Source organism: Bombus pyrosoma, linkage group LG7 (assembly GCF_014825855.1).
Source record: "Bombus pyrosoma isolate SC7728 linkage group LG7, ASM1482585v1, whole genome shotgun sequence".
Taxonomy (NCBI): Eukaryota; Metazoa; Arthropoda; class Insecta; order Hymenoptera; family Apidae; genus Bombus; species Bombus pyrosoma.
In genome coordinates, this window is record NC_057776.1 from 6,018,518 (window position 1) to 6,043,515 (window position 24,998).

Below are 24,998 nucleotides of genomic sequence, written 5' to 3' on the forward strand. Positions count from 1 at the left end.
TTTCTTTCGTTTCTTTTAATTCTATTACATTTTTAAATATTTTGGCGATATGCATATTTTTAAATGAATAAAAAGTGAAAAGGTTTATCGATGCGACATCTACAATAAGTAGCTAAGGTAAGTGTAAACACACAACCGACACTAGCATGGCACTAAGCTGAATTTGAATGGCAACAATGGAAGAATCTGGTTTTGATGCAAATACAATTCGTGCCTGCAATATAACTGGATATAACCCTACTGTGATATAAGCTCACCTAATTGATATGGCTTCTTATAATTTTATGAAATGTTTGTTCATTGTTATGACAAATAATCATAAACAGTCGTATGAACAATGAATTAAATTATAGTGCAGTGTAATATGTGTATGTGCGTATGATATACGTATATAGCGTAGGTTTGTTCCATATTTATATAAATCTTTATATTTTCATATCTTATTTTTGCGTGTAATAGAATTGTTTGCAAACAAGTTGTTTTAGGTCATAGTGATGGTGTAGTGTGTTATTGTCGAATGTTAATGGCATGTATAGCGGTGTTGCCATGTTGTCCATTGTATATGGCTAGTAAATTAAATATTATACTGTAGAGTGGAACATCTATATTATTTAGTTCTGTTTGATTTACGTCCGTGCTGAATGTCTACCGTATAATATCAAAGTAAGTTTACGATTTATTAATTTTTCGAAAAAAATATTGTTAAATTACATAGTAAAAATCAATATTTATTTCTAAATGAAAAATAAAATATTGGTTACATTAAATTTGTAATTATTTATATCTTCCGTGTAATGTTCCAAGCGACATAACGATATGTATATGCAGTAATACATTTATATTATCTTATCATATTGGTTATAATTGGTCCGTTTTATATTTACTTGTTTCTAACAGCACTTTTGTTTGGCACTGTTTGTAATTGTATCAATATGTATTGTTTATTGTTTTATATACATATGTATATGAAATCCAAATAATATTTTATTACAATTATAGGATGTATATATCACCAATTTATGTTAAATACAAACATTTTACCAAAATACTTGAAATACATTATTTTGTTATAAATAACTTTTTCCTTTCTTTTTTCTAGTCATTTAATTTAAAGAAAATGTCGATTCCACCATATTTATTGGGCCCAAATCCTTGGGCCACGATGATGGCTCAACAACAGGCCCATGCTCAGTTAGCTGCAGCTCAGGCTCATGCTCAAGCAGCTGCACATGCACAAGCTGCACATCATGCTCATATGCAAGCAATAGCCGGACCCCCATTGCCACAAATGCCTAAACAACCTGAAGTTTTGTCAGAAGATAAACTTCAAGAAAAAGGTGCTTAAAAATTAACATTTTTTGAATTAAAAAAAAAATGTAAAATTATTACAATATAAATTTAAAAATTTATGATACAATGTTTATATAAAGCTGAAATTAATTTAATCTTTTGTATATTGGTGTTATATTGTAAATTATATATATATTAATTATATTAATATATTATAAATATTTATATATTTTATGTAATTTTAGCTCAAAAATGGCAACAACTTCAATCAAAAAGATTTGCAGAGAAAAGAAAGTTTGGTTTTGTGGATGCTCAAAAAGAACATATGCCCCCGGAACATATAAGAAAAATTATTAGAGATCATGGAGATATGAGCAGTCGGAAATATAGACATGATAAACGTGTTTATTTAGGGTAAGTAAATGGATATATTTGAACTTTGATGTCTTTCATAAAGTGAAATAAAGATTAAACAATTCCTCTATTTAATTAATTCTGTTTCAGAGCATTAAAATACATGCCTCATGCAGTTATGAAACTTCTAGAAAATATGCCTATGCCGTGGGAACAAATTCGAGATGTAAAGGTGTTGTATCATATCACAGGTGCAATTACATTTGTGAATGAAATTCCTTGGGTTATTGAACCTGTATATATTGCACAATGGGGGTAAGCTGAGAAAAATGTTCCATTTGTTTGCATTTATGCAATATCCAATAAGAAATAAACCGTGTGTGCATGCGTGTGTAGTATATATATACATATTCTATTTTTATTATTTAGTACAATGTGGATTATGATGAGAAGAGAAAAAAGGGATCGTAGGCATTTCAAAAGAATGAGATTTCCGCCATTTGACGACGAAGAACCTCCATTGGATTACGCAGACAATGTTTTGGATGTAGAACCATTGGAAGCTATTCAAATTGAATTGGATTCAGAGGAGGATGAATCTGTGGCATCATGGTTCTATGAACATAAACCACTTGTTGGCACAAAGTAGGTGTTAAATATTGTTTGAATTAATTACAGACATTTCATTACATCTGTTTGTATCATATAGTTAGTATCATATTCTATGATGAATTGCGTAGGGGTCCTGAGATCAGCTAACATGTGAGTTGATGGCTATAGTAATTCGTCAGTCTTATCCGAGATGAGTACTACGAGTTACTATTAGCTGGACAAAACGCTAAACTGAATTATTGCTTTGTGTATGAAATATATTTTACAATGTAAATATTGTTTATCAAATCTTGTTTAATTGCTAATAACATTACAGGCACGTAAATGGATCTACTTATCGAAGATGGAATTTGACTTTACCGCAAATGGCGACTTTATATCGTTTAGCTAATCAGTTATTGACGGATTTGGTTGACCAAAACTTTTTTTATCTCTTTGACCCAAAGTCGTTTTTTACCGCGAAGGCATTAAATATGGCTATACCAGGTGGACCAAAATTTGAACCATTGGTGAAGGATTCAAACGCGGCCGATGAAGATTGGAATGAGTTTAATGATATTAATAAAATTATTATTAGACAGCCTATAAGAACAGAATACCGCATTGCGTTTCCTTATTTATATAACAACATGCCACATTTTGTACATTTATCGTGGTAAGTAATAATATCATGCAATAAATATGTACAATAAATAACTCCACATAAGTTTTGAGACTTGTCTATGCTTAGTATATTAAAGTCTTACTAGCAGCGTGGTAAAGAAATATAGTGGTGATTGTTATTCGTATCCTTTGTGAAGTATAAAAGGCAACTGCTGAAATCACCTACAATCTTTGTAAAAAATTTTAAAGTATGACAATATGTAATTTGATTTTCTAATGAAATTCTCAAATGATATTTACAGGTATCACGCACCAAATGTTGTTTATATAAAAACTGAAGATCCTGATTTACCTGCATTTTATTTTGATCCCTTGATTAACCCTATTTCTCACAGAAATTCCCTCAAGGTAAATAGCATGATATATATATATATATATATATATACACACTATATATATATATATAGTGTATAATTAATTGGAGTAATCGTTAAATCGGTAGAATGCATGAATTACATATGTTTTTTCAGACTGTGGAACCACAAATCGAAGATGACGAAGATTTTGTGCTTCCTGAAGAAGTGCAACCTTTCCTTCAAGAAACTCCATTATATACAGACAACACAGCGAATGGTATAGCTTTATTATGGGCACCAAGGCCATTTAATACCCGTTCCGGCAGAACAAGAAGAGCCATTGACATTCCTCTAGTGAAATCTTGGTATAGAGAACATTGTCCACCAGGACAACCCGTTAAAGTTCGAGTTAGTTATCAAAAGTTGTTGAAATACTTTGTGTTGAATGCACTGAAACACAGACATCCTAAACCACAAAAGAAACGTTATTTGTTCCGGTCGTTCAAATCCACGAAATTTTTCCAAACAACTACAATTGATTGGGTTGAAGCTGGTTTACAAGTCTGTAGACAAGGATATAACATGTTAAATTTACTAATTCATAGAAAAAATTTGAATTATCTTCATTTAGATTACAATTTTAACCTGAAACCAGTAAAAACTCTAACGACGAAAGAGAGAAAGAAATCTAGATTTGGAAATGGTGAGCCATCTGTTTAAACACATAAAAACAATTTATACATTTTACGAATTTTGACATAAAGTTTCTGAGTATTTGACTTTTTTCAGCTTTCCATTTGTGTCGTGAGATTCTCCGTTTGACGAAATTAATCATCGATTCTCACGTACAATATCGTTTGAATAATGTTGATGCATTTCAACTCGCGGATGGTTTGCAATATATTTTTGCACACGTTGGTCAGTTAACTGGAATGTATCGGTATAAATATAAACTAATGCGACAAATCAGGATGTGTAAAGACTTAAAACATTTAATTTATTATCGCTTTAATACGGTAAGGATGTTAGATTAAATCGTGTGCTATTATTAATATCATTTAAATAAAATACAACGAATCATTGGTTACTTTTGATATGTGAATGAATAGGGTCCTGTCGGGAAAGGTCCTGGATGTGGATTCTGGGCACCTGGCTGGAGAGTATGGCTTTTCTTTATGAGGGGTATTACTCCATTATTGGAAAGATGGTTAGGGAATTTGTTGTCTAGGCAATTTGAAGGTCGCCATTCGAAGGGAGTCGCGAAAACTGTAACGAAACAGCGAGTAGAGTCGCATTTTGATCTTGAGCTAAGAGCATCAGTGATGCACGACATTGTAGATATGATGCCAGAGGGAATCAAACAGAATAAAGCTCGGACAATACTTCAGCATCTTAGCGAGGCGTGGAGATGTTGGAAGGCTAATATTCCGTGGAAGGTTCGTCTATCGTAATTAATTTCCGATTTCTTTACTTATTGCTAATGATTTCTGTTTAAAACTTATTACGGTTTCTTTTCATTAACTACTTCCCGTAGGTTCCGGGATTACCAATACCGATCGAAAATATGATTCTTCGGTATGTTAAAATGAAGGCAGATTGGTGGACCAATACTGCGCATTATAATCGAGAACGTATTAGACGTGGCGCTACCGTGGATAAAACTGTTTGTAAAAAGAATCTTGGACGTCTCACCCGACTTTATCTGAAAGCCGAACAAGAACGACAGCATAATTATTTGAAGGTACAGTAAGAAATGAACAATTACGAAGTACACTCTTCGTGTACTTATCATATGTCTTCTAAAATTTAATCATCAATTTATAAACATTTCGTCTGTTGTGCACGCAGGATGGTCCGTATATTTCCCCAGAGGAAGCAGTAGCTATATACACTACAACTGTACATTGGTTGGAATCGAGAAGATTTGCTCCTATACCTTTCCCACCATTGTCTTATAAACATGACACGAAGCTTTTGATATTAGCTTTGGAACGATTAAAGGAAGCATATAGTGTTAAATCGAGGCTTAATCAAAGTCAGCGCGAAGAACTTGGTTTGATAGAACAAGCATATGACAATCCTCATGAAGCACTGTCTAGAATCAAACGTCATCTTCTCACCCAAAGAACGTTCAAAGAAGTAAAATTTTATTCATTACTTACCTTTTCTAACCTCCACATTTTGGATTTGTTCATTATTACAAAACTTACATGTATTCCCTCCGTAGGTGGGAATAGAATTCATGGATCTTTATAGTCATCTGATTCCCGTTTACGACGTCGAGCCGCTTGAAAAAATTACGGATGCCTATTTAGATCAATACTTGTGGTATGAAGCAGATAAGCGAAGATTATTTCCACCATGGGTTAAACCTTCAGATACGGAACCACCTCCTCTATTGGTATATAAATGGTGTCAGGGTATCAACAATCTACAAGATGTTTGGGATGTTAGCGAAGGGGAATGTAATGTATTGTTGGAATCAAAATTCGAGAAACTGTACGAAAAAATCGATTTGACGTTATTGAATAGAGTGCTTCGATTGATCGTTGATCATAACATAGCCGATTATATGACTGCAAAGAATAACGTTGTCATAAATTATAAGGTATATTCTTTATTTCATTAAAGAGCATGTATCGATTCTTTTTGTTAAATAGAAAGAAAAATATAATATATGCGATTGTTTCTAGGATATGAATCATACTAACAGTTATGGAATAATTAGAGGATTACAATTTGCGTCTTTTATAGCGCAATATTACGGTCTGGTATTAGACTTGTTGGTTCTTGGATTACAAAGAGCTAGTGAAATGGCTGGCCCACCCCAAATGCCAAATGACTTTTTAACTTTCCAAGACGTAGCTTCAGAAACAGCACATCCTATTAGGTTATATTGCAGATATGTAGATAGAATACATTTGTTTCTGAGGTAAGATTTTATATCTTATCGTCCGACGAATCGTTTTATTCTTCATGTATACAAAACATAGATTTCTGTCTATTTTTGATCAAGTTGTTGGGATGTCAGTTGACGTTTAATTTTGTATTCTATGTTAATAGGTTTTCTGCCGATGAAGCGAGAGATCTAATTCAGAGATATTTAACGGAGCATCCAGATCCTAATAATGAAAATATCGTTGGTTATAATAATAAAAAGTGTTGGCCCCGAGATGCGCGAATGCGTCTTATGAAGCATGACGTTAATTTGTAAGTAAATAATAATTGAATGATTATTTAATTCTTTTTTTCATTTCATTTACTGTAGATTAATCTTAAATTCATTTTGTTTTTTCTTCCTCTTTTAAAATTTCTTATTTTCTTATTTCCAGAGGTCGCGCTGTATTTTGGGATATTAAAAATCGTTTACCCCGTTCCACGACTACGATACAATGGGAAAATAGTTTTGTTAGTGTATATAGTAAAGATAATCCTAATTTGTTATTTAACATGAGTGGATTTGAGTGCAGAATTTTGCCAAAATGTAGAACTACGCACGAAGAGTTCACGCATAGGGATGGTGTGTGGAATTTACAAAACGAAATTACAAAAGAAAGGACGGCTCAGTGTTTCTTGAGAGTCGATGATGAAAGTCTGCAACGATTTCATAACAGAGTTAGGCAAATCCTTATGGCTTCTGGATCCACAACCTTCACGAAAATTGTTAACAAATGGAATACAGCTTTAATTGGACTCATGACCTACTTCCGCGAAGCGGTGGTGAACACACAAGAACTTCTAGATTTATTGGTTAAATGCGAAAATAAAATTCAAACGCGTATCAAGATTGGTCTTAATTCAAAAATGCCTTCGCGATTTCCACCGGTAGTGTTTTATACACCGAAGGAATTGGGTGGGCTTGGAATGCTTTCGATGGGACATGTACTTATACCTCAGTCGGATTTAAGATGGTCGAAACAAACCGACGTTGGTATTACGCATTTTCGTTCAGGCATGAGTCACGATGAAGATCAATTAATTCCAAACTTATATCGATACATTCAACCCTGGGAATCCGAGTTTATAGATTCCCAACGAGTATGGGCGGAATATGCGTTGAAGCGACAAGAGGCCAATGCACAAAATCGTAGACTTACTTTGGAAGATCTTGAAGATAGTTGGGATCGTGGTATCCCTAGAATAAATACACTGTTCCAGAAAGACAGACACACTCTTGCCTATGATAAGGGTTGGAGAATACGTACAGAATTTAAACAGTATCAGGTCTTAAAACAAAATCCATTCTGGTGGACCCATCAACGTCATGATGGTAAATTGTGGAATTTAAATAATTACCGAACAGATATGATACAGGCTCTTGGCGGTGTAGAGGGTATTTTGGAACATACTCTCTTTAAAGGGACATACTTCCCAACATGGGAAGGTCTCTTTTGGGAGAAAGCATCTGGATTCGAAGAATCTATGAAATATAAGAAACTGACTAACGCTCAAAGGTCTGGTTTAAATCAAATTCCAAATCGTCGATTCACTTTATGGTGGTCACCAACTATTAACAGAGCAAATGTGTACGTTGGTTTTCAGGTAATATTTCATCATGTTAATGGATTATAATTATTTGATGGATCATAATCAGAGGTATATTCTTGATATAAGTGGATTGTTTGTTTACCATTAGGTACAACTGGATTTAACAGGAATATTTATGCATGGTAAAATTCCAACGCTAAAGATTTCGCTAATTCAAATATTTCGTGCTCACTTGTGGCAAAAAGTACACGAATCGATAGTGATGGATCTTTGTCAAGTTTTTGATCAAGAATTGGATGCATTGGAAATCGAAACTGTTCAAAAAGAGACCATTCATCCTAGAAAATCGTACAAGATGAATTCTTCCTGCGCCGATATTTTGCTTTTCTCTGCATATAAGTGGAATGTCTCTAGGCCATCGCTACTTGCTGATTCAAAGTAAGTAGTCACATATTTTTTTAGCTTTCTATATAAATTTCGTATTATCGTACTTAGAATTGGGCTCAGTATCTATTATTAATAATTCATTCCTTTAACAGAGATCTTATGGATAATACTACTACACAAAAATATTGGATAGACGTACAGCTTAGGTGGGGAGATTATGATTCTCACGATATTGAACGATATGCTAGGGCCAAATTTTTGGATTACACAACAGACAATATGTCTATTTACCCATCACCAACAGGGTTATTAATTGCTATCGATTTGGCTTATAATTTACATAGGTATATATTTTTAAGTATTATTTGTATTCAGTAACGCTATACTGAAATTCACAGAAATTGACTGATCGACGATTATTGAGGAATAATGCCTCTCTACTGCATCAACTATTCATTCCATAATTGTCTTATTTTGTTCGTATACTTCAGATACAGAGTCGGAATGCATTCTCTTTACTTGAATGCATTCCTTGAAAATCAAATGGACAAATTGTTAGAGTCAAATGCGCGTGTAGAGTTAAAAGACGGTAGGCGATTTTTCCTCCATTGCTACTCGAAAAAATTATCGTAACCGGTCAATATCCGTGAATAAAAATGTATTATCCACTGCAGGAATATCTTGTAAACATAGCAATTTTGTTTATTAGCGCCTATGGTAACTGGTTCCCAGGATGTAAGCCTCTTATACAGCAAGCAATGGCAAAAATAATGAAGGCTAACCCGGCTTTATACGTATTGAGAGAACGCATTCGAAAAGCATTGCAACTGTATTCATCAGAACCTACAGAACCATATTTATCTTCACAAAATTATGGGGAACTCTTTTCGAATCAAATTATTTGGTATTTCTATCTCTTTTTACATATTTTCATTAGTATGAAACAAAAATATACATTTATATTAAAGATCTTTCATTTTCCGAATCTATTAGGTTTGTCGATGATACTAACGTTTACCGTGTTACAATTCATAAAACATTTGAAGGCAATTTAACGACAAAGCCTATAAATGGAGCTATCTTTATTTTTAATCCTCGGACCGGCCAATTATTTTTAAAAATTATTCATACTTCTGTTTGGGCTGGTCAAAAGCGTTTAGGTCAGGTATGTAATATGCATTCAGCATACTCATTATAATTAAATTAGAAAATTATATTATATTAAAAAAGTAGTTAATGTGGTTAAAATTACATCTTCATGTAACAGTTGGCAAAATGGAAAACTGCTGAAGAAGTAGCTGCGCTTATTCGATCTTTACCGGTTGAAGAACAACCTAAGCAGATTATAGTAACGAGAAAGGGAATGTTGGATCCCTTGGAAGTGCATTTACTCGATTTCCCAAACATTGTTATAAAAGGATCGGAGCTCCAATTACCATTCCAGGCTTGTTTGAAAGTCGAAAAGTTTGGTGATTTAATATTGAAGGCAACAGAACCTCAAATGGTGTTATTTAACTTGTATGATGATTGGTTGAAAACTATTTCATCGTACACGGTAATTATCATTAATAAATGTTTTCCTCTTCTTCTTCCATCCCTGTTTATTTTTATCGTATTTCCCTTTTTAATATACTTTCTATACCCCGATTTATGAATCGTTTTATTTATTTATAGGCTTTTTCACGTTTGATTCTTATTCTTCGCGCATTACATGTTAACACTGAGAGAACAAAGGTTGTTTTAAAACCTGACAAGACAACCATAACAGAACCACATCATATATGGCCTTCTTTAACAGATGATGAATGGATTAAAGTCGAAGTACAATTAAAAGATCTTATTTTAGCCGATTATGGTAAAAAGAACAAGTACGTACAATATTTGATCTTTTTTTTTCTTTATAACAATATGTACAAAATATGACTGTAGAGTAATTGGAAAATTTGTATTGGTCTTAGTGTAAACGTTGCATCGCTGACACAGTCAGAAATTCGAGATATCATTTTGGGTATGGAAATTAGTGCACCATCTGCACAACGTCAACAAATCGCTGAAATAGAAAAGCAAACAAAAGAACAATCGCAGCTTACAGCGACAACTACACGAACAGTAAACAAACACGGGGACGAAATTATTACAGCAACAACTTCCAATTACGAAACGCAAACGTTTAGTTCTAAGACTGAATGGCGAGTAAGAGCAATTTCAGCTACTAATTTGCATCTTCGGACCAATCATATATATGTATCGTCTGATGACATTAAGGAGACTGGTTACACTTATATTTTGCCAAAGAATGTTCTTAAGAAATTTGTTACCATTTCGGACTTGAGAGCGCAGGTATGTCTCTTTTATGAAATACTTGATTTAATAAGTATACATATATGTACGGCTCAGTATCAGAGAAATTACGAATAATATCTAATTAATCTTTCCTTTTTCTTCTTTCTCTTTTATATAGATCGCGGGGTATTTATATGGGATTAGTCCACCAGATAATCCACAAGTTAAAGAAATACGATGTATAGTTATGGCTCCGCAATGGGGTACCCATCAAACTGTTCATTTACCTAATACACTTCCAAATCATCAATATCTCAAAGAGATGGAGCCTCTCGGTTGGATTCATACTCAACCTAACGAATTGCCACAATTGTCACCACAGGTTAATATTATATTGTTGGATACATGTTTATTGAACGAATTTGATTTAAGGCTATTCTTTGTTCTATGATACATTGTATTATATATTGTGCTAATACGGCATTATTTTATTAGGATATATCTACGCATGCTCGAATAATGGCAGAAAATCCAATTTGGGATGGAGAAAAAACTATCGTTATTACTTGTAGTTTTACGCCAGGATCTTGTTCTCTTACGGCATACAAATTAACACCTAGGTTCGTATTTCGAACAAAATGTGGTTGTTTATCATTGTCTTTAAATATCTCACGATTTCTCTGATTGTTGTCAAACTATACATATGTTCATGTTTTAGTGGCTTCGAATGGGGAAAGCAAAATACCGACAAAGGAAATAATCCTAAAGGTTATCTTCCGAGTCATTATGAAAAGGTACAAATGTTGTTGTCTGATCGTTTCCTTGGATTTTTCATGGTTCCGAGTCAAGGGTCTTGGAATTATAACTTTATGGGTAAGATATATGTTGTTGATTTGATTACTCTCATTTGTTGGTAGCTGAATATTATACTTTACTATCTTATTATCTTTTTCGGTAATTACAGGTGTGAGACATGATCCAAATATGAAATATGAGTTGCAATTGGCGAATCCGAAAGAATTCTATCACGAAATTCACAGACCTGCCCATTTTTTGAATTTCTCTAGCTTGGAGGATGGAGAAGGCGTTGGAGCCGATAGAGAAGATGTATTTGCATAAATGGATGAAAGCGAAAGAAGGGACCGAGGTGTAATAAATTATGGAGTTCATATTACCATGCTACCGGGATTTTGTCACTAATACAAACAATACAACAATACAACAATACAAACAATAGAGTTTATGACAAAGTTGGAAACTCATAGTACGTGATGTTTAATAAATAGGTTCGGTATAGTATTACTTTAGATATTAATTACTTTGTACTGTATTTTAATAGCTTTATAGAATAAAAAGAAATATATATATATAATGTGTGTTTAATTAGATGTACAACATGTATAGTATACATATAAGAAAAATGTACAAAATGTTTATCATATTTAACATAATAAGAATAGTAAATAATATACATTTTGATATACATAACAATGCGGTATTGTTACTTTCTTATTTTACAACATAAAATTCGATGAAATTTTCGTCATATTGATCATTGAATAAAATTATTACTATTAGAACTTATAAGAGAAAAGAGTGTCACTATAATAGAGTAACCTTAATTTATTCGTACATTATCTCGGCGATACAATGATATTAAACTTGAAAGTTTCTAAAGATTCTTAATTTATATTCGCATATTCTTGGCGGTGATTACAACTTCCTATACAATATAAAATAAAAGTTGAACGCTTCATATGCAAATATCGAACAATCATACGGTAGTAAGTTTGAACGTTAGAAAGACAACCCATTAACGATGACTAGATATGCTTCGATAAAATATACATTCAACATTTCTTCGTTTCTTCATCAATCAATTAAGTATTCAACGTAAATCGAATATTAAGTGAGTGCACATTTGTGATAAGCACCAATCTAATAACATTTTTCAATGTTTCCTTCTTTTCCTATATTAATTTTATTGATTTATATTATTTTTTATTGATTTCCATTCCGTTTCAGTTCGATCCGTTCTGTTTCATTTCAATTCAATATAATTCGCTGCATTATTTTTCTCACGATTTTCATGTAAACGTAACGAATGTGATATGTGAATGAAGTTAAACGAAGAAAATTGTGATGTTTTTGCGAAAAATAGTCGCATGGGCCATACGTATTTATGAATCGCGCAAACATCAAAGTACACATATATTTAAATCTTCCCAGGCTAATCGTGATTCTTGTTAATTCATATCGATTGCTTTGCCGGAAGAAGATTCATTCGAATAGGGGTCGATTTTCTCCTGAAACTGTGTCGTCGTCGTCAATGTGCAAGTACGAGATGTCGCTGAACTATGACAAGCACTGCGAGTCGAGTTTCTTGAAAGAATGTTACTTCTGTGACAACTGAATCTTTTTAATAACAGTCGTTTGACTTTATCTTTCCAAACGAAAATTAAAAAGATGAGTACACCTTGCAAAGTATTGGTAAGATCTGTAAGATACCAAATGTAAGCCGGTGAATTGTTGCAGAGCCATGATATTATTTCCATTGACCAATTAATGCCCATTACGATGAAGAGTTTCAAATATAGATTGAACCTGAATAACACGAATTAAAATTAAAATATGGTAAAGTGAAAAATTAAAGTAGTTATATGTATGTGTATATTACAGGAGTATCCGCAGATGTGGCTAGTAATATGCGGAGCCGACATTGCCAAAGACCGCAAAGAAATTAGTTACTGACAATACCATTGACAGTGGACAATGTCAATCTTGCTCATTACAACGGCATATGTGCAACTACTTCTTCTACTTTGCCGGATAGCAGTGTGTATATGTGATACTGACAATGTTCTGGCGAAATCGAGCTTGTATATCCTGCGAACTGCGCCCGTAACGTATGTATAACGTATATGTATATATTTTCGTATACGGTATCCTAAAATCTTATACGCGCAATCTTATCTATGAATAACGTTGTAGAAAGAATTTGAATGGTACATGTTTTGTAATACGTATTCCAAGTATGTAGTAGCAGCTGGTACGTAGATGTAAACGATGGCAAGTTTGAAAGATGAAATGTGCGATCGCGAGCGAGACCCTGTTCGGACGGATGTATTTGTTACGTGAGAGGGACCCGCCTCTTCCGTCATTACGAAAACAAATCGAACCATGGGAAAATCTTTGTTTTACGAGTTCCGAGAGAAGGTCCGAAAATAATTTTATCGACATAGGCGTGTAATAAGAGGGATAACGTCCAATTACATCGATGTAATTAAAGGAAAGAAAGCAAAATGTCGCGATTTTGTAATTACGGAGCTATTCTATCTTCATAGTGGTAGTTTAGTGTTACTTGTAGGTAAGTAAGAAAATTGAGCAGCTTTTAAACGGAAAGAACTTTTCAATTTCATTGCGTAAACGAATAAAAAAGAAAACGTACCATTGTTTATTGTCGTCGTGACGCCTACTGTCTATGCTTTTAAGCTGTTGAGCAGTGTTCTTTTTATGTTGCACGATCTTCAACGCCGTGGAGATGAAAAGGCATATGTTGCAAAACACAGTAACGCCCATTGGCGCGTAAAAGTATATCGCCCTTGCCTTGTTAGCTATAACGGTATCGAAATTATAAAAAATTAGAATCAAATTATCGAGACTAGGTTTATGAGCACTTACTCGTAAACCAGCAATTAATTCTGCCAAATTGTGGCTTGATAAAATCCTTTGGAATGTCAGGAAGAAAGTCCATAATGGCACAAACTCCGGTGAGTAGCGATGCGCAACCCCAAGCGTAAACGGAGTATATTAAAAACTTTTTTCGCTCCCTTTGCTTCACGCTGCCCTGTAGAGATCGGAAACCTCTGAAAATCAGGAATCTCTGGATAAGAAAATGTGGAAAACCGACAAAAAAACGAAAGCAAACAATAAAATAGAAAAGGAAAGTTGACACACTTTCACTTTTAGGTTTCAGATTAGTTCCGACATATAGGATATATGATACGCGCAAGTTGTGGTCCCGGATGACGCATTTCGTATTTCCTACTTATCGCATCTTACGAAAGTGAGATTTTAATTCTTCGTTTTTTAGAGGCACAGCATAAAAACATAACGCTTTTACCTTTCTTTAACACGATCGTGATATCGAAATTACAATCGAAATCATGATTTCCGTATTCTATTCCATTTCGTCTTATTTTACCCTATTTATTCGAGCTTCGTTCGAGTACATTTTCGAAAATAAAAACGCAATTCGATTCATTGGAATTTTTCAAGAGATGTACGCGCAACTGATCGACACGATCAAAAACAAAGAAGAAGAATAAAGAAAGCGAAAAATGAAAAACAATTGTAAATAGTCGTAAATGAAAGAAATAGACGATTTGTAGAATTAGAATTGGAATTGGTTTGTTCATTCGTTCGTTGAGGTTAACTTTATCGGGAGAAACTAATTGCGAACAGATGGGTAATATTTGCGAAAAGATATGAGGAACGAGTATTACGGATATATCGTCCGAATTAAGTGCGGTGGTAATTTGTGATTGATGGCGAGTGATGTCACTGGTGTCCGCACACGTATGTTTGTATGTATATTGTATATAAGTAAGTACATATTATGTATATCATCACATCAGCTGAATCGAGGTCATTTAATAGGGGACGACATGGGTACGCGTAACGCACCGCGTAGTCACGCCCTTAATTATACTCGCACACATCTATGTATCTCTACTTACTTAAATTTACGTATATAATAAAAAGGGCTTGGCAGAAAGAGCAACTACATGTGTGTACTACGAACGACCATTCGTAGTATTACGATTACACATGCGTTACAAATGATATTAAAATGTAGTATAGTGGTTAGAATTTTCGGGCGCGACATTCTCGTCACGCGATTCTCTTCTTGAAACGTTATTCTATTCGCGGAACGTTTAAAAATACCGATATGCCTATACAATGACTATAGAATGTGTGATTTCGTTGAAAAAGCGAATTCCATAGAATTCGACAAATGAAGAAAAATTGGAAAGATAGCGAACAATAAATAACGTAACATTATCGTACGGTAATCTTTTCAGCTGATATGAGAAGAAAATTCAGACGTTGAAATATCGTTACGTATCATAGTCTAATATAAAATAATCTACAGTACGTGTTGCGATTAACAACTGAAATCTGTTTGGGACATCTGTAAAACATGTAAATCATGTAAATCATGTAATAGTTGCTGATCCATTGATTTTATTTTCGAAAATTAAAATTCCTTCCACTTTCGTGTTTTATCGTAGTTTTAATATTTGCAAAATATCGGAATCGATATCGGCACGTACACATCGTACATATACATACACATAACAGTACACGCGTACTATGTGTGTATATAGACACTGTGTGGCATTAGCATGGCATGGACGTGGCGTCGGTATGGCGTCGCGTCGGTGTGGCGTCGGCGTTGGTGTCGAGGAAAAGAGCAATTCCGAGCTTTCGAGGTTTGTTTAGAGAATACGCCACGATTTGTTTGCTGTACACCTGGCGCTTTACAGATATATATGTAGGTAGAGCTGCTACTTTTATAAGAATTCGTTCCGGCAAGTAAAGATCGTTACTTGCGATTTTTAACAATCAATCGTTTCGCTTCTATACGCGATTCTACCACTTAAATACGCTCGTCATTGTCGTTTTAATATATCGAAATAAATGAACGTGATACCAACGAACGCGTTTATTCCATTATGAATTTTACATGTTTATCATAATAGTAACAAGTTGGGAAAAAATGGTCTGTATACGAAGAGACAAGATCGGATCGATCGAAAATTGGAACAGAGGACAGAGAAAAGACATGTTATCGTTATTGTTGTCATCGTTGACGAGAACGACAATGTGAGGCATTAAATCGATACGTCATGGACGGAGACGTCTAAGTAGTAAAAGTACTCGAAAAAGGAGCCACTTCCACTTCGTGGACCGATCGAACTTAATTTAAGAATGTTTGCAAAGTGTACACGTGCCGTCACGAACCGGATATTAATTCGCGTTTATGCCGCTATCAATTTTCTTCGACGTTCGTCAACTATCGAATTGCTTTAGCTAGAAGGCTAATAGGAGATATAATAGTATTTGTAACACGTTTCACGGCACGTATACCATCGATTATAATAAGCTTTTAACGATTAAGCGGTCATAAGTCGTAAGCTTGCTAGTCAAATTACACTTTAGTTCGTAGTACTTAGACTCGATTTAACGCCATCGAATCAAGAAGAAATGTTGAAGATGAAGAAAGGCTTGGAATCGATATGTAAATGATCTAAGTTTTACATACATACGTAAATATAACTTACCCAAAAGTCCACCAAATATCAAAACACATAACGTTCAACCAGAAGAAACTGGCTAAGAAAGAAAAGTGGATGATGAACGCTGAAACAGAATTCGATTTAAGTACACCGTTCATAGAAATGCATTTGTCATATAATACACAGTATGAATTTATAGAGCCACTAAGCGAGTGAACATGATTTAATACGATAAAAAGAATTGTAAAGAATAGAGTAAGATGTATAAGCATGCGGATAAATATGGGAATACCCGCGTTGTGCTACGGACGTACGGACTAAAATAATTGCGTTACGTAATTAGAAACAATGGTAAGGTGGAGGAAAGGTAGAATAAGAAGCAGCGTAGAATATCGAGAAAATGACGGTAAACTGGTTAAAATCGGCATACGACGAGTACCAAATGCGATGCAAAGAGAATCCGAAATCTGTTGCTGCGGAGTCATCTGTACGACCGCGAGTATCACATAGGCAATCAGCAGAGAACCGACATAGCTACGAAGCGTACGGCCGTGTATATTCTTCCATTCTGGTATCAATATGTAGGCGACAAACGTGGCAAACAAGAATGGCACCGATATGATCAATCCAACAGGAAACAGTACCGTAATTTTCGTCGTTTCCTGCGTATCTTCATTCTCGTCCAAATTGAAACAAAGAATCACATCGAACAGTTCGGTATCGAGGATACCAAAACAGTAGTCGGCATCTCGGAGAATATCACCCTCGTTTTTCATGTAGATCGAACCATTGTCGAGAAGCATGAACGCATCCATCGGATTCATATTCGGGTCAAGTTTATAGCGTTGACGATCGACGCAAGGATCTCGAACGAGCAAATTGAAATAGCGTTGATGATTCGGTGACTCGTCGATTAAGGTCAAGTTGTTGGAATCGTAAAGAGCCGGGAAGCGAAAGGTGTCATTCGTTTTGATGCATTGGTCCTTGCTCAAACGGTATCCGTACGGGCAGCATATGAGCAGACTTACTCCTCCAACGCTTTCTGTACTTGGTATCGTAGAAACATTTCTCTCCTCTTCGATGTACTTTTTGTTCGATCGGAACAATTCCGGTTGCTCGCTACTTTCCACTTTCATCGTCGATCCGTACGCGATGTGTTCGACGAGATCTCGACGTGGAAACATTGTTGTATCATGGAGTTGCGTGGATCGTTGTCCCATCGAGTGTATCACGGGTATCGTAGATAATAGGCCGATGAACACCACACGAAACATCTTAGTAGGTAGGTTTTCGCTGAGCAACTACTTATCGTGAATCGTCCGGATTCGTAATAACCACAGACATTATCGCGTTATGCGGAAACGATACAACGATTGCCAACGTCTACAACGTCTCTTGGCCGCGTTACGTTGTAACCGACTAACTACTACCATGGATTTTGTCGTTTCCCTTTTTTCCTTCCCTTCTCCTGCATTTTTCTTATATCCTTTTTTCCCTCTCCCTTTTTCCTCACTCCCATACCCATCTTCGATCCTTCCCTTTCCCTATTTCTTCCTCTTTCTTCTTTTTTTCTATCATTCTTTTTGAACTTAAACGTTTCATTCCTTCCCAACAGCCGAAACAAGTTTCAAGGTTACGAATCGAAAGGAATATTAAAGAAAATGTAGGAAGAGACGTAGAGAGAGAGTGGGAGATGGGGCAGAATGAGAGGAGGAGGGATAACGCGTGTACGGCGGGAAAGATAACTCGACGAAGATCAAAGATGAATGGGTCGCAAATTATTACCAACCCATACACATGTCAAAGAAGATAGGTAAAACAAAGTGCGGCAAGTATCTGCGTACAATGTACGAACCAACTTTTAGTCAAACAATCCGATCGATCGAGGGCAAGACGAGAAGATCGATCGAGGTACATACCTACGTATACATCAGGATCAAGAACTCCAACTCTTATTGGATCGCAGTTGTAGATATCGAGCAGATAGTTTCCACAAGATATTTCGATATTTTTCCGCTTGCGCTCATTATATGTAAATATGTAAATACATAAATGTAGTATAGCACATGCCATGGCAAAGTAGGAGAAAGCAAGATAAATAGAAAATAAAGCGAAGACGAAATTCTCATTAGGCAATGCCCGACGTGACAAGGAGAGACATCACGACTCATCCTCGCTCTGTTCATTTTCATGTTCGTAAGATAAGAAATGGAGAATTCACAAAACTTATGTCGAAATGCAAATTCTGACTATTGATCAAGGATAAATAAAAACTTGTTCAGTTTTGGCAATAGGAAGGAAAAAGGCAAAATCGAAAATAAGAACAATTATCGCCCTATTTGTTTCTGCAAGTACGAAATTGTACAAGTTTTTTCTTTGCCTTTGACCAAACTAATCGTAAGTACATGTGACTTCGATAGCTAGTTTGCCTCTTATCAGTTTCTTTCAGACGCGTATCGTCGTTCAGCTGCTCTGAACATCAATAGGACGGTTTTTTAGCAATTTTACGAATCAACGAAAAAAACTAGTCCTATCTAAAATAATAAATAGAATAATAATAGAATATCGATCGTATATCTATTAAATCTGCGAACAAAGCTGTAACTAGAACTGAAGCGACGTTATTTCTGTCGTGATCGATCACATTGTTAAACGCATATTATTTACGTTCCGTGATTTCGGAAAACGACATAGAATCGCTGTCATCGCGAACGTCAAATCATCGTCGCAGTTATCGTGCAAGATTAATGAACGAGAACGCTACACGTTCTCGCGTAAATGATCATCACGACATTAACAATAAGCATTTTTCAAACTACCAATGATCATATTCACGAAACCAGTATCTCTGTTTGACTACAGCTTACGTTGTTAACCGTCTATTATCATATTTATATCGATGAGTTGTAATCTCATTGCCTTGTAATGACAATCGTGTCTGATCTTTTGAATATTTTGAAATTACGCTTACGTTATATGTAAATAAAGTCAAAGTATCAAATAAAGATTGACGATAATATATGCATTTACTATTAACATATAAACGCGAAAATGTTGATAAATATACGTAGATATATATACACCTGTATACTTCATTCTTATAACGAATGTATATCATGTGATTTTTTACGTCATTTGTCCTTTTCTCGCCAATTCGCTAAAATGATAAGCATTAACTTACAAATTAATTATGGGTACGACTGTACATATACATATACATAATAGATCTATATATATATACTTGTATGGCATATAATACGTATATGTATGTAAAGAAAGACACGCACGCGTGCGATTCCATGATATAGTGAACGATGTCACGCGAATGAGACATAGTGCTAATTCGATTTATCTTTCGACGAAAACGATATACAATTCTCCAGACTTTCGAAACTGTAGTGGAAGCCTTGCAAACAAAACTCATTGAAACTTCTCAAAATAATATACATTTAATGCGTACCTAATAAACGATCAACGTGCAATTCTCATAACAGAGAATTTGATACATTATCTTATTTACTCGCAGTTCCTTCGCTTTGCTTCGACTTTATCGCGAATTCGTAAAAGAAGATTATTATAAAGAAAAAAGAGAGAGAGAGAGGGAGAGAAAGAGAAAGAAAGAGGGTGTGCCGGAAATTTAAACTGATAGGACAACGATATCATAGCTTTCATACCGTGCGTAATGTTTGATTAATCAAAGAAATCAAAGTACCTAAAAGAGGGGATAATGGTATGGGAAACGAATGAAGAGATAGGGAGAAAAAGAGTGCGTGTATGCGTAGGGGATAGAGAAGTATAACGGAGAGAGAGAGTGAGAGAGAGCGCGCACGAGAGAAGAAGAAGCAAGCAGCATAAAATGAAATTGCTTACCTATTGTGGAGCAGAAGACAAACTCTAAGTAATGCAGTTTGGCAAAAACAAGAAAAGAGTAGGCGAGTATCAAACAAGCCACATAACACATTAGCGTCTTTCCATAGAGATTCCTCAATTCCGGAATGATCGCATAAACGAAAAAGGTCGCGAGAAAGAACGGTATAGAAATAACGATGCCAATGTCGAAAGACTCCTCCGGATCAGAAGAAGCATTTACTATGGACGAATTAGAGGAGCAAATTAAAGCGACGACCTTTTTGGAAGATTCTTGCCAGTCGAAACAGTAACTCCATGCTGCATAGTTGATGGTCGGAGTTTCAAGGGTACCGTTTGGCAGCAGGACGAACTCATCATCTTCGAAACGTTCTGGTTCGAGCATAAACCTCGTGGGACACTGCATATCTTCCACGAGAAAAAACAGTTCGTCTATACGGGATATTCCTTTAATCTCGGTAGCGAGTTGATGCTGCTTAAGAACGAGAACCGGAGCAGGCAACCCGTTTGATGAGCGAGTACAGTTAGGCCGAATACCTTTCCCTAAAATCTCGTCTTTTTTACAACACTTTCTCAAACATGCTCGCAAATTACATGTGCATCCGTATGTTTTATTTTCAAATACTCGATACAATCCAGCAGGATACACCAACTTATCGTGCACTAAGCTTCCGTTCTCAGATCTATCGATCTTAGTTCCTTGCAAAATAATTTCAGGGAATGGACGACAAAATGAATCTTCTTCTCTCTCCATTTCCTCCCCATTGATTTCTGTTAATCGATAAATTAGAATGAACAAAATTACGCGAATAATCGTACAAAAATGCTGCATTGTTATTGCCTATTTCCGTGCGTCTTCCCGCGCTCAAGATCGCGCCGCACTGTCTTTCACCCCCTTTCTCTTTCTTTCTTTTTCGTTTCTTTTCTCTCTTTTCCTTTTCCTTTCCCTATCCCCTTCCCTTTCCCCTTCCTTCCTCTATTATCTGCAAGGTGTACGTGTATTTCGATTTCCTAGTTTCTTCCAATTATTTGTTTTCCTTTCTTTCAACACCGGCTAACAGCATGCTTTAAAAAATCATCGTTCGCACGATTGTGAAAGTCCACGTTACTGATGATGTGGTGGTGATCACCCGATGAATCGCAAAGCTCGCGACTAACTGCCCTCAGTATTTTTCGATCCTCTGTTGATCGTAACGCGCGAGCGCGCGCGCGCTCCTCTCAATGCCGAACGAGTACCAGCCGAATACTATGGTATTACGGAATAGCTTCAGTCTCCACTTCCAACTACCCTTTTTCATTTTCTCATTCTGTAACTCGTTCATCAATCTCGATAACATTACAATCGCTAACTAGAGCGCAGCACTTTACTTGAACACGACTAAGTACATCACGCAGATCAATCTGTGTAACGATCAACAATTATTATATTATATCAAGTTAGTTATTGAATTCTATGCTTTTTTTATGACTATATCATTTCTGATTTCACAATCATGCTTTCTTTTAATTTTAATCAGTATTACTATCTACCACCGACAAATTATTAATCTTTTGAAAGTGATGTCAAATTCAAATTTACGCACTAAATTCTAGACACACATACATATGCAATATGTATATAACAAATTTGACAAGTTTCCTTCGAATTTCGTTAATTTTATGTTATGTAATAAATGAAAATTATAGAAGAAAAGGAGGCAGACTTTACTCTGACTTTTCATCGTTTATTCTTTTTGTATTTCTTATTTTTACTCGCATAAATAACAAAACAATCTTACTTCATACTAATAAAATCTGTTATTTTTTTATTTTCTTGCATCCTGAGTAATTAAACAAATTTTCACTTCGGAAACTATCAATCATAAACGAACATAATATTCTTTTCGTCTTATTTGCGCGCTTTGTAAATATAATTATCAGTTTTATACAGCAAGCTAATTTCCCTATTAAAAAGTTACAGACAAACGTACGCTCAACTTATTTGAAAATTGATCTCAAAATGAGTCATTAAATCTTGTCCTCTATTATGTACTAATTCGAAAAGAAATTTGCACTTTTGATCAAATTAATTTTACGAGTCTCATGATCTTCGCAACACGTTATTTATTTTTAAACATCTAAGTTCCTAAAATGAAAATAAAGTGTAAATTAAACTTCAGAGAATATGCTTATATTTTTTCAAATTTTTAAACATGGTGTTTTACCCAAAAATCGGTGTTTATACTTTACAATTTCAGAAGCAAATGATAATATGAATTTGGAACGTTGCTTCCAACTTTATCAACTTTCATTGGTTTCTTTTGACTTCCCTAGCTCGTTTGTGGTCATTTCTACCTTTCAATCGCTTTACAATACCCTACACTCTTAACAGTTGTGTACGACCGTGCCGCTCTAAATCTTAAATACTTGATAAAACAAAGTTTTTCATTTTCAACAATCGGTATTTCAGTACATGTGACAGTAAGAAACATAAAATAGCAGATCTATTCTATACTTGATCCGTGGCCTGTGGCCTGTGCAGGCGTATACATTGGGAATTAATTTCGTTTTATTAAATATTTCAATTTATCGATACTAAGCGTTTTATTTCGTATATTTGATTAATTTTTCTTCAACTTCAAATGGGTTATATCTATACACAACAATACAATAGTTCTTTTAAAATCCACCCCCTCATCCGTAATGTTTCCCTTTCTTCTTATTACCTCCGTTTATCAAATTATACAGTTCTTAAGTAAACATTATATGTTTCAGTTATAATTTCTTTCGTAATGTAGCGATACAATGATGCAATGAAACAAAAAATATAACGTTTACTTCTCTCATTATCAATACTCTTGAGTATATTTTCTAACTGCATAACGTATCAATAATGTTTTAACTTTAAAAAACACTCATAATTTTAATAAAGCTGGAATATTGAAGATTTCGGAGCTATACTATATTTTCTAATTCATATACTGTTTTTATGTAATTGGGGAATATTATAACGAATTTCGTAAGAGACATTTTTTATCAGTGATCAAAGCAGGTCGACCGATGTATACGCAAGTAAACTACATATATGTGTAACTTCCATATGCATGTAATATAGGTACGTAAATCCTTCCTTTTTAATATTGTGATTTTTGAAAGTAAACGAGTCTGATTATTACCCGTTTTGTACGTGGTAACGATAAAAGATTCGTCAGTTTGGCGTACCATTTGTTGAATTGAACGAGATAAATGGCTAATCCAAATGAGTTAAGATTGATATGGAGGAACGCCGACGCCATTACCTTCGATGTCGATTCGACTGTGATACAAGAAGAAGGAATTGATGAACTTGCAAAGTTTTGTGGAAAAGAAAACGATGTTATTGCGTTGTAAGTCTTCTCTTCCTTTAATTCTTTTTGTTTAAAAATATAACACATTTTTTATTATTATTTACACCACTTGCGGGTGACCGCTCTAATGGAAAGATGATCTATGTATGTATTTAATTGCTTATATATATATATATATGTATAACATCCGAAAATTATTTTAGAACAAGTCGGGCTATGCAAGGAGATCTGACATATCGACAGTCTTTGGTTGAGAGGTTGAATATTATAAAACCAAGCTTTATGCAAATAAAGCAATTTCTGACCTCACGTCCATTAAAACTTTCACCTGGAATTAAGTAGGAAATAATTTTTAAGTTGACGAGAAACAATGAAACTAGATACGTAGATGATTTTACAGTTGCTTATAAAAATTTCAGAACACTGATAACAGCTCTACAAATTCGTGAAAAGCAAGTATTTTTGATATCCGGTGGATTTCGTTCTTTAATTGCACCAATTGCCACATGTCTTAATATTCCATTAGAAAATGTTTTTGCAAACAGACTTAAGTTCTATTATACAGGTTATTATTTGTTCATATTGATATAACATTAATTTAATACAATATATCCAAATGTTTTATGAAATCACTTGTAGGAGAATATGCAGGATTTGATGAAGATCAACCTACTGCAATAAATGGTGGGAAAGCAAAAATAATAGAGCAACTCAAAAATGAAAAAGGATTTACAACTGTTGTTCATATTGGTGATGGAGCAACAGATTTAGAAACTATTTCAGTAGTAGACCTATTTATAGGTATACCTTTCCATTACCTTAATTCTTAATTTATTTTACTTAATATTTAATATCACTTTTATTATACAGGATATGGAGGGAATGTGATCAGAGAGAGTGTAAAACAGCAATCATTATGGTATATTACTGATTTTAATGAACTTGTCAATATTTTGTAAACGTAAACAATACAATATTTCTAATAAATATTGCGATATTTGAACAATTTTAACAATAATCAATGAGTAAAGGATCAGAGTTTTATTAGTTTTTAACTAATATTTCCCTTACTCAAAAGTTAACTTTCACCACGTTTATCTACAAAATTTGAGACTATTATATATATAAGT

The 24,998-nt window shown here is 34.5% G+C and overlaps 3 protein-coding genes across 8 annotated transcripts; 2 read left to right on the forward strand and 1 right to left on the reverse strand.

Moving 5' to 3' along the window:
- Positions 1 to 183: 183 nt before the first annotated feature.
- On the forward strand, positions 184 to 11,740 carry LOC122569697 (pre-mRNA-processing-splicing factor 8). 3 transcript variants are annotated; one of them, XM_043731138.1, is made up of 28 exons: positions 184 to 400; positions 477 to 663; positions 1,100 to 1,337; positions 1,536 to 1,704; positions 1,795 to 1,959; positions 2,074 to 2,289; positions 2,573 to 2,911; positions 3,162 to 3,267; positions 3,390 to 3,918; positions 4,005 to 4,231; positions 4,325 to 4,651; positions 4,750 to 4,956; positions 5,064 to 5,354; positions 5,443 to 5,823; positions 5,909 to 6,147; positions 6,279 to 6,425; positions 6,548 to 7,757; positions 7,852 to 8,141; positions 8,243 to 8,434; positions 8,800 to 8,994; positions 9,084 to 9,255; positions 9,358 to 9,645; positions 9,765 to 9,958; positions 10,049 to 10,430; positions 10,552 to 10,755; positions 10,869 to 10,993; positions 11,092 to 11,246; positions 11,338 to 11,740. In XM_043731138.1, the coding sequence occupies exons 3-28, from the start codon at positions 1,118 to 1,120 to the stop codon at positions 11,490 to 11,492; spliced, it is 7,125 nt and encodes a 2,374-aa protein (XP_043587073.1). In that variant the 5' UTR covers positions 184 to 400; positions 477 to 663; positions 1,100 to 1,117; the 3' UTR covers positions 11,493 to 11,740. The 3 variants fall into 3 exon arrangements, with proteins under 3 accessions (XP_043587073.1, XP_043587074.1, XP_043587075.1); XM_043731139.1 differs by having other exon boundaries at positions 486 to 663; XM_043731140.1 differs by lacking the exon at positions 477 to 663.
- On the reverse strand, positions 11,737 to 22,040 carry LOC122569701 (G-protein coupled receptor Mth2-like). 3 transcript variants are annotated; one of them, XM_043731148.1, is made up of 5 exons: positions 20,546 to 22,040; positions 16,721 to 16,799; positions 14,055 to 14,239; positions 13,822 to 13,987; positions 11,737 to 12,977 (listed from the first exon to the last, which is right to left on the reverse strand). In XM_043731148.1, the coding sequence occupies exons 1-5, from the start codon at positions 21,372 to 21,374 to the stop codon at positions 12,620 to 12,622; spliced, it is 1,617 nt and encodes a 538-aa protein (XP_043587083.1). In that variant the 5' UTR covers positions 21,375 to 22,040; the 3' UTR covers positions 11,737 to 12,619. The 3 variants fall into 3 exon arrangements, with proteins under 3 accessions (XP_043587083.1, XP_043587082.1, XP_043587084.1); XM_043731147.1 differs by lacking the exon at positions 20,546 to 22,040 and adding an exon at positions 17,115 to 20,474; XM_043731149.1 differs by lacking the exons at positions 11,737 to 12,977; positions 20,546 to 22,040 and adding exons at positions 13,003 to 13,266; positions 17,115 to 20,480.
- A 1,265-nt stretch (positions 22,041 to 23,305) lies between these two features.
- LOC122569703 (phosphoserine phosphatase) lies at positions 23,306 to 24,886 on the forward strand. Of its 2 annotated transcripts, XM_043731153.1 has the most exons (6): positions 23,306 to 23,636; positions 23,725 to 23,907; positions 24,072 to 24,206; positions 24,288 to 24,433; positions 24,508 to 24,669; positions 24,739 to 24,886. In XM_043731153.1, exons 2-6 carry the CDS (start codon positions 23,768 to 23,770, stop codon positions 24,825 to 24,827), a joined length of 672 nt encoding a protein of 223 aa, XP_043587088.1. In that variant the 5' UTR covers positions 23,306 to 23,636; positions 23,725 to 23,767; the 3' UTR covers positions 24,828 to 24,886. The 2 variants fall into 2 exon arrangements, with proteins under 2 accessions (XP_043587088.1, XP_043587087.1); XM_043731152.1 differs by having other exon boundaries at positions 23,307 to 23,907.
- The last annotated feature ends 112 nt before the right edge of the window (positions 24,887 to 24,998 follow it).

Excerpts from the sequence above, each read along its gene's own strand:
- LOC122569697 (XM_043731138.1), top strand. The coding sequence starts at position 1,118 with ATGTCGATTCCACCATATTTATTGGGCCCAAATCCTTGGGCCACGATG. Across the intron at positions 4,652-4,749 it reads AGGCTAATATTCCGTGGAAG|GTTCCGGGATTACCAATACC; the intron begins GTTCGTCTATCG and ends TACTTCCCGTAG. Across the intron at positions 4,957-5,063 it reads GACAGCATAATTATTTGAAG|GATGGTCCGTATATTTCCCC; the intron begins GTACAGTAAGAA and ends TTGTGCACGCAG.
- LOC122569701 (XM_043731147.1), bottom strand. The coding sequence starts at position 17,949 with ATGTTTCGTGTGGTGTTCATCGGCCTATTATCTACGATACCCGTGATA. Across the intron at positions 16,800-17,114 it reads TTCTCTTTGCATCGCATTTG|CGTTCATCATCCACTTTTCT; the intron begins GTACTCGTCGTA and ends ATTCTGTTTCAG. Across the intron at positions 14,240-16,720 it reads GATATTTGGTGGACTTTTGG|AGGTTTCCGATCTCTACAGG; the intron begins GTAAGTTATATT and ends CCTGATTTTCAG.
- LOC122569703 (XM_043731153.1), top strand. The coding sequence starts at position 23,768 with ATGGCTAATCCAAATGAGTTAAGATTGATATGGAGGAACGCCGACGCC. Across the intron at positions 23,908-24,071 it reads GAAAACGATGTTATTGCGTT|AACAAGTCGGGCTATGCAAG; the intron begins GTAAGTCTTCTC and ends AAATTATTTTAG. Across the intron at positions 24,434-24,507 it reads ACTTAAGTTCTATTATACAG|GAGAATATGCAGGATTTGAT; the intron begins GTTATTATTTGT and ends AATCACTTGTAG.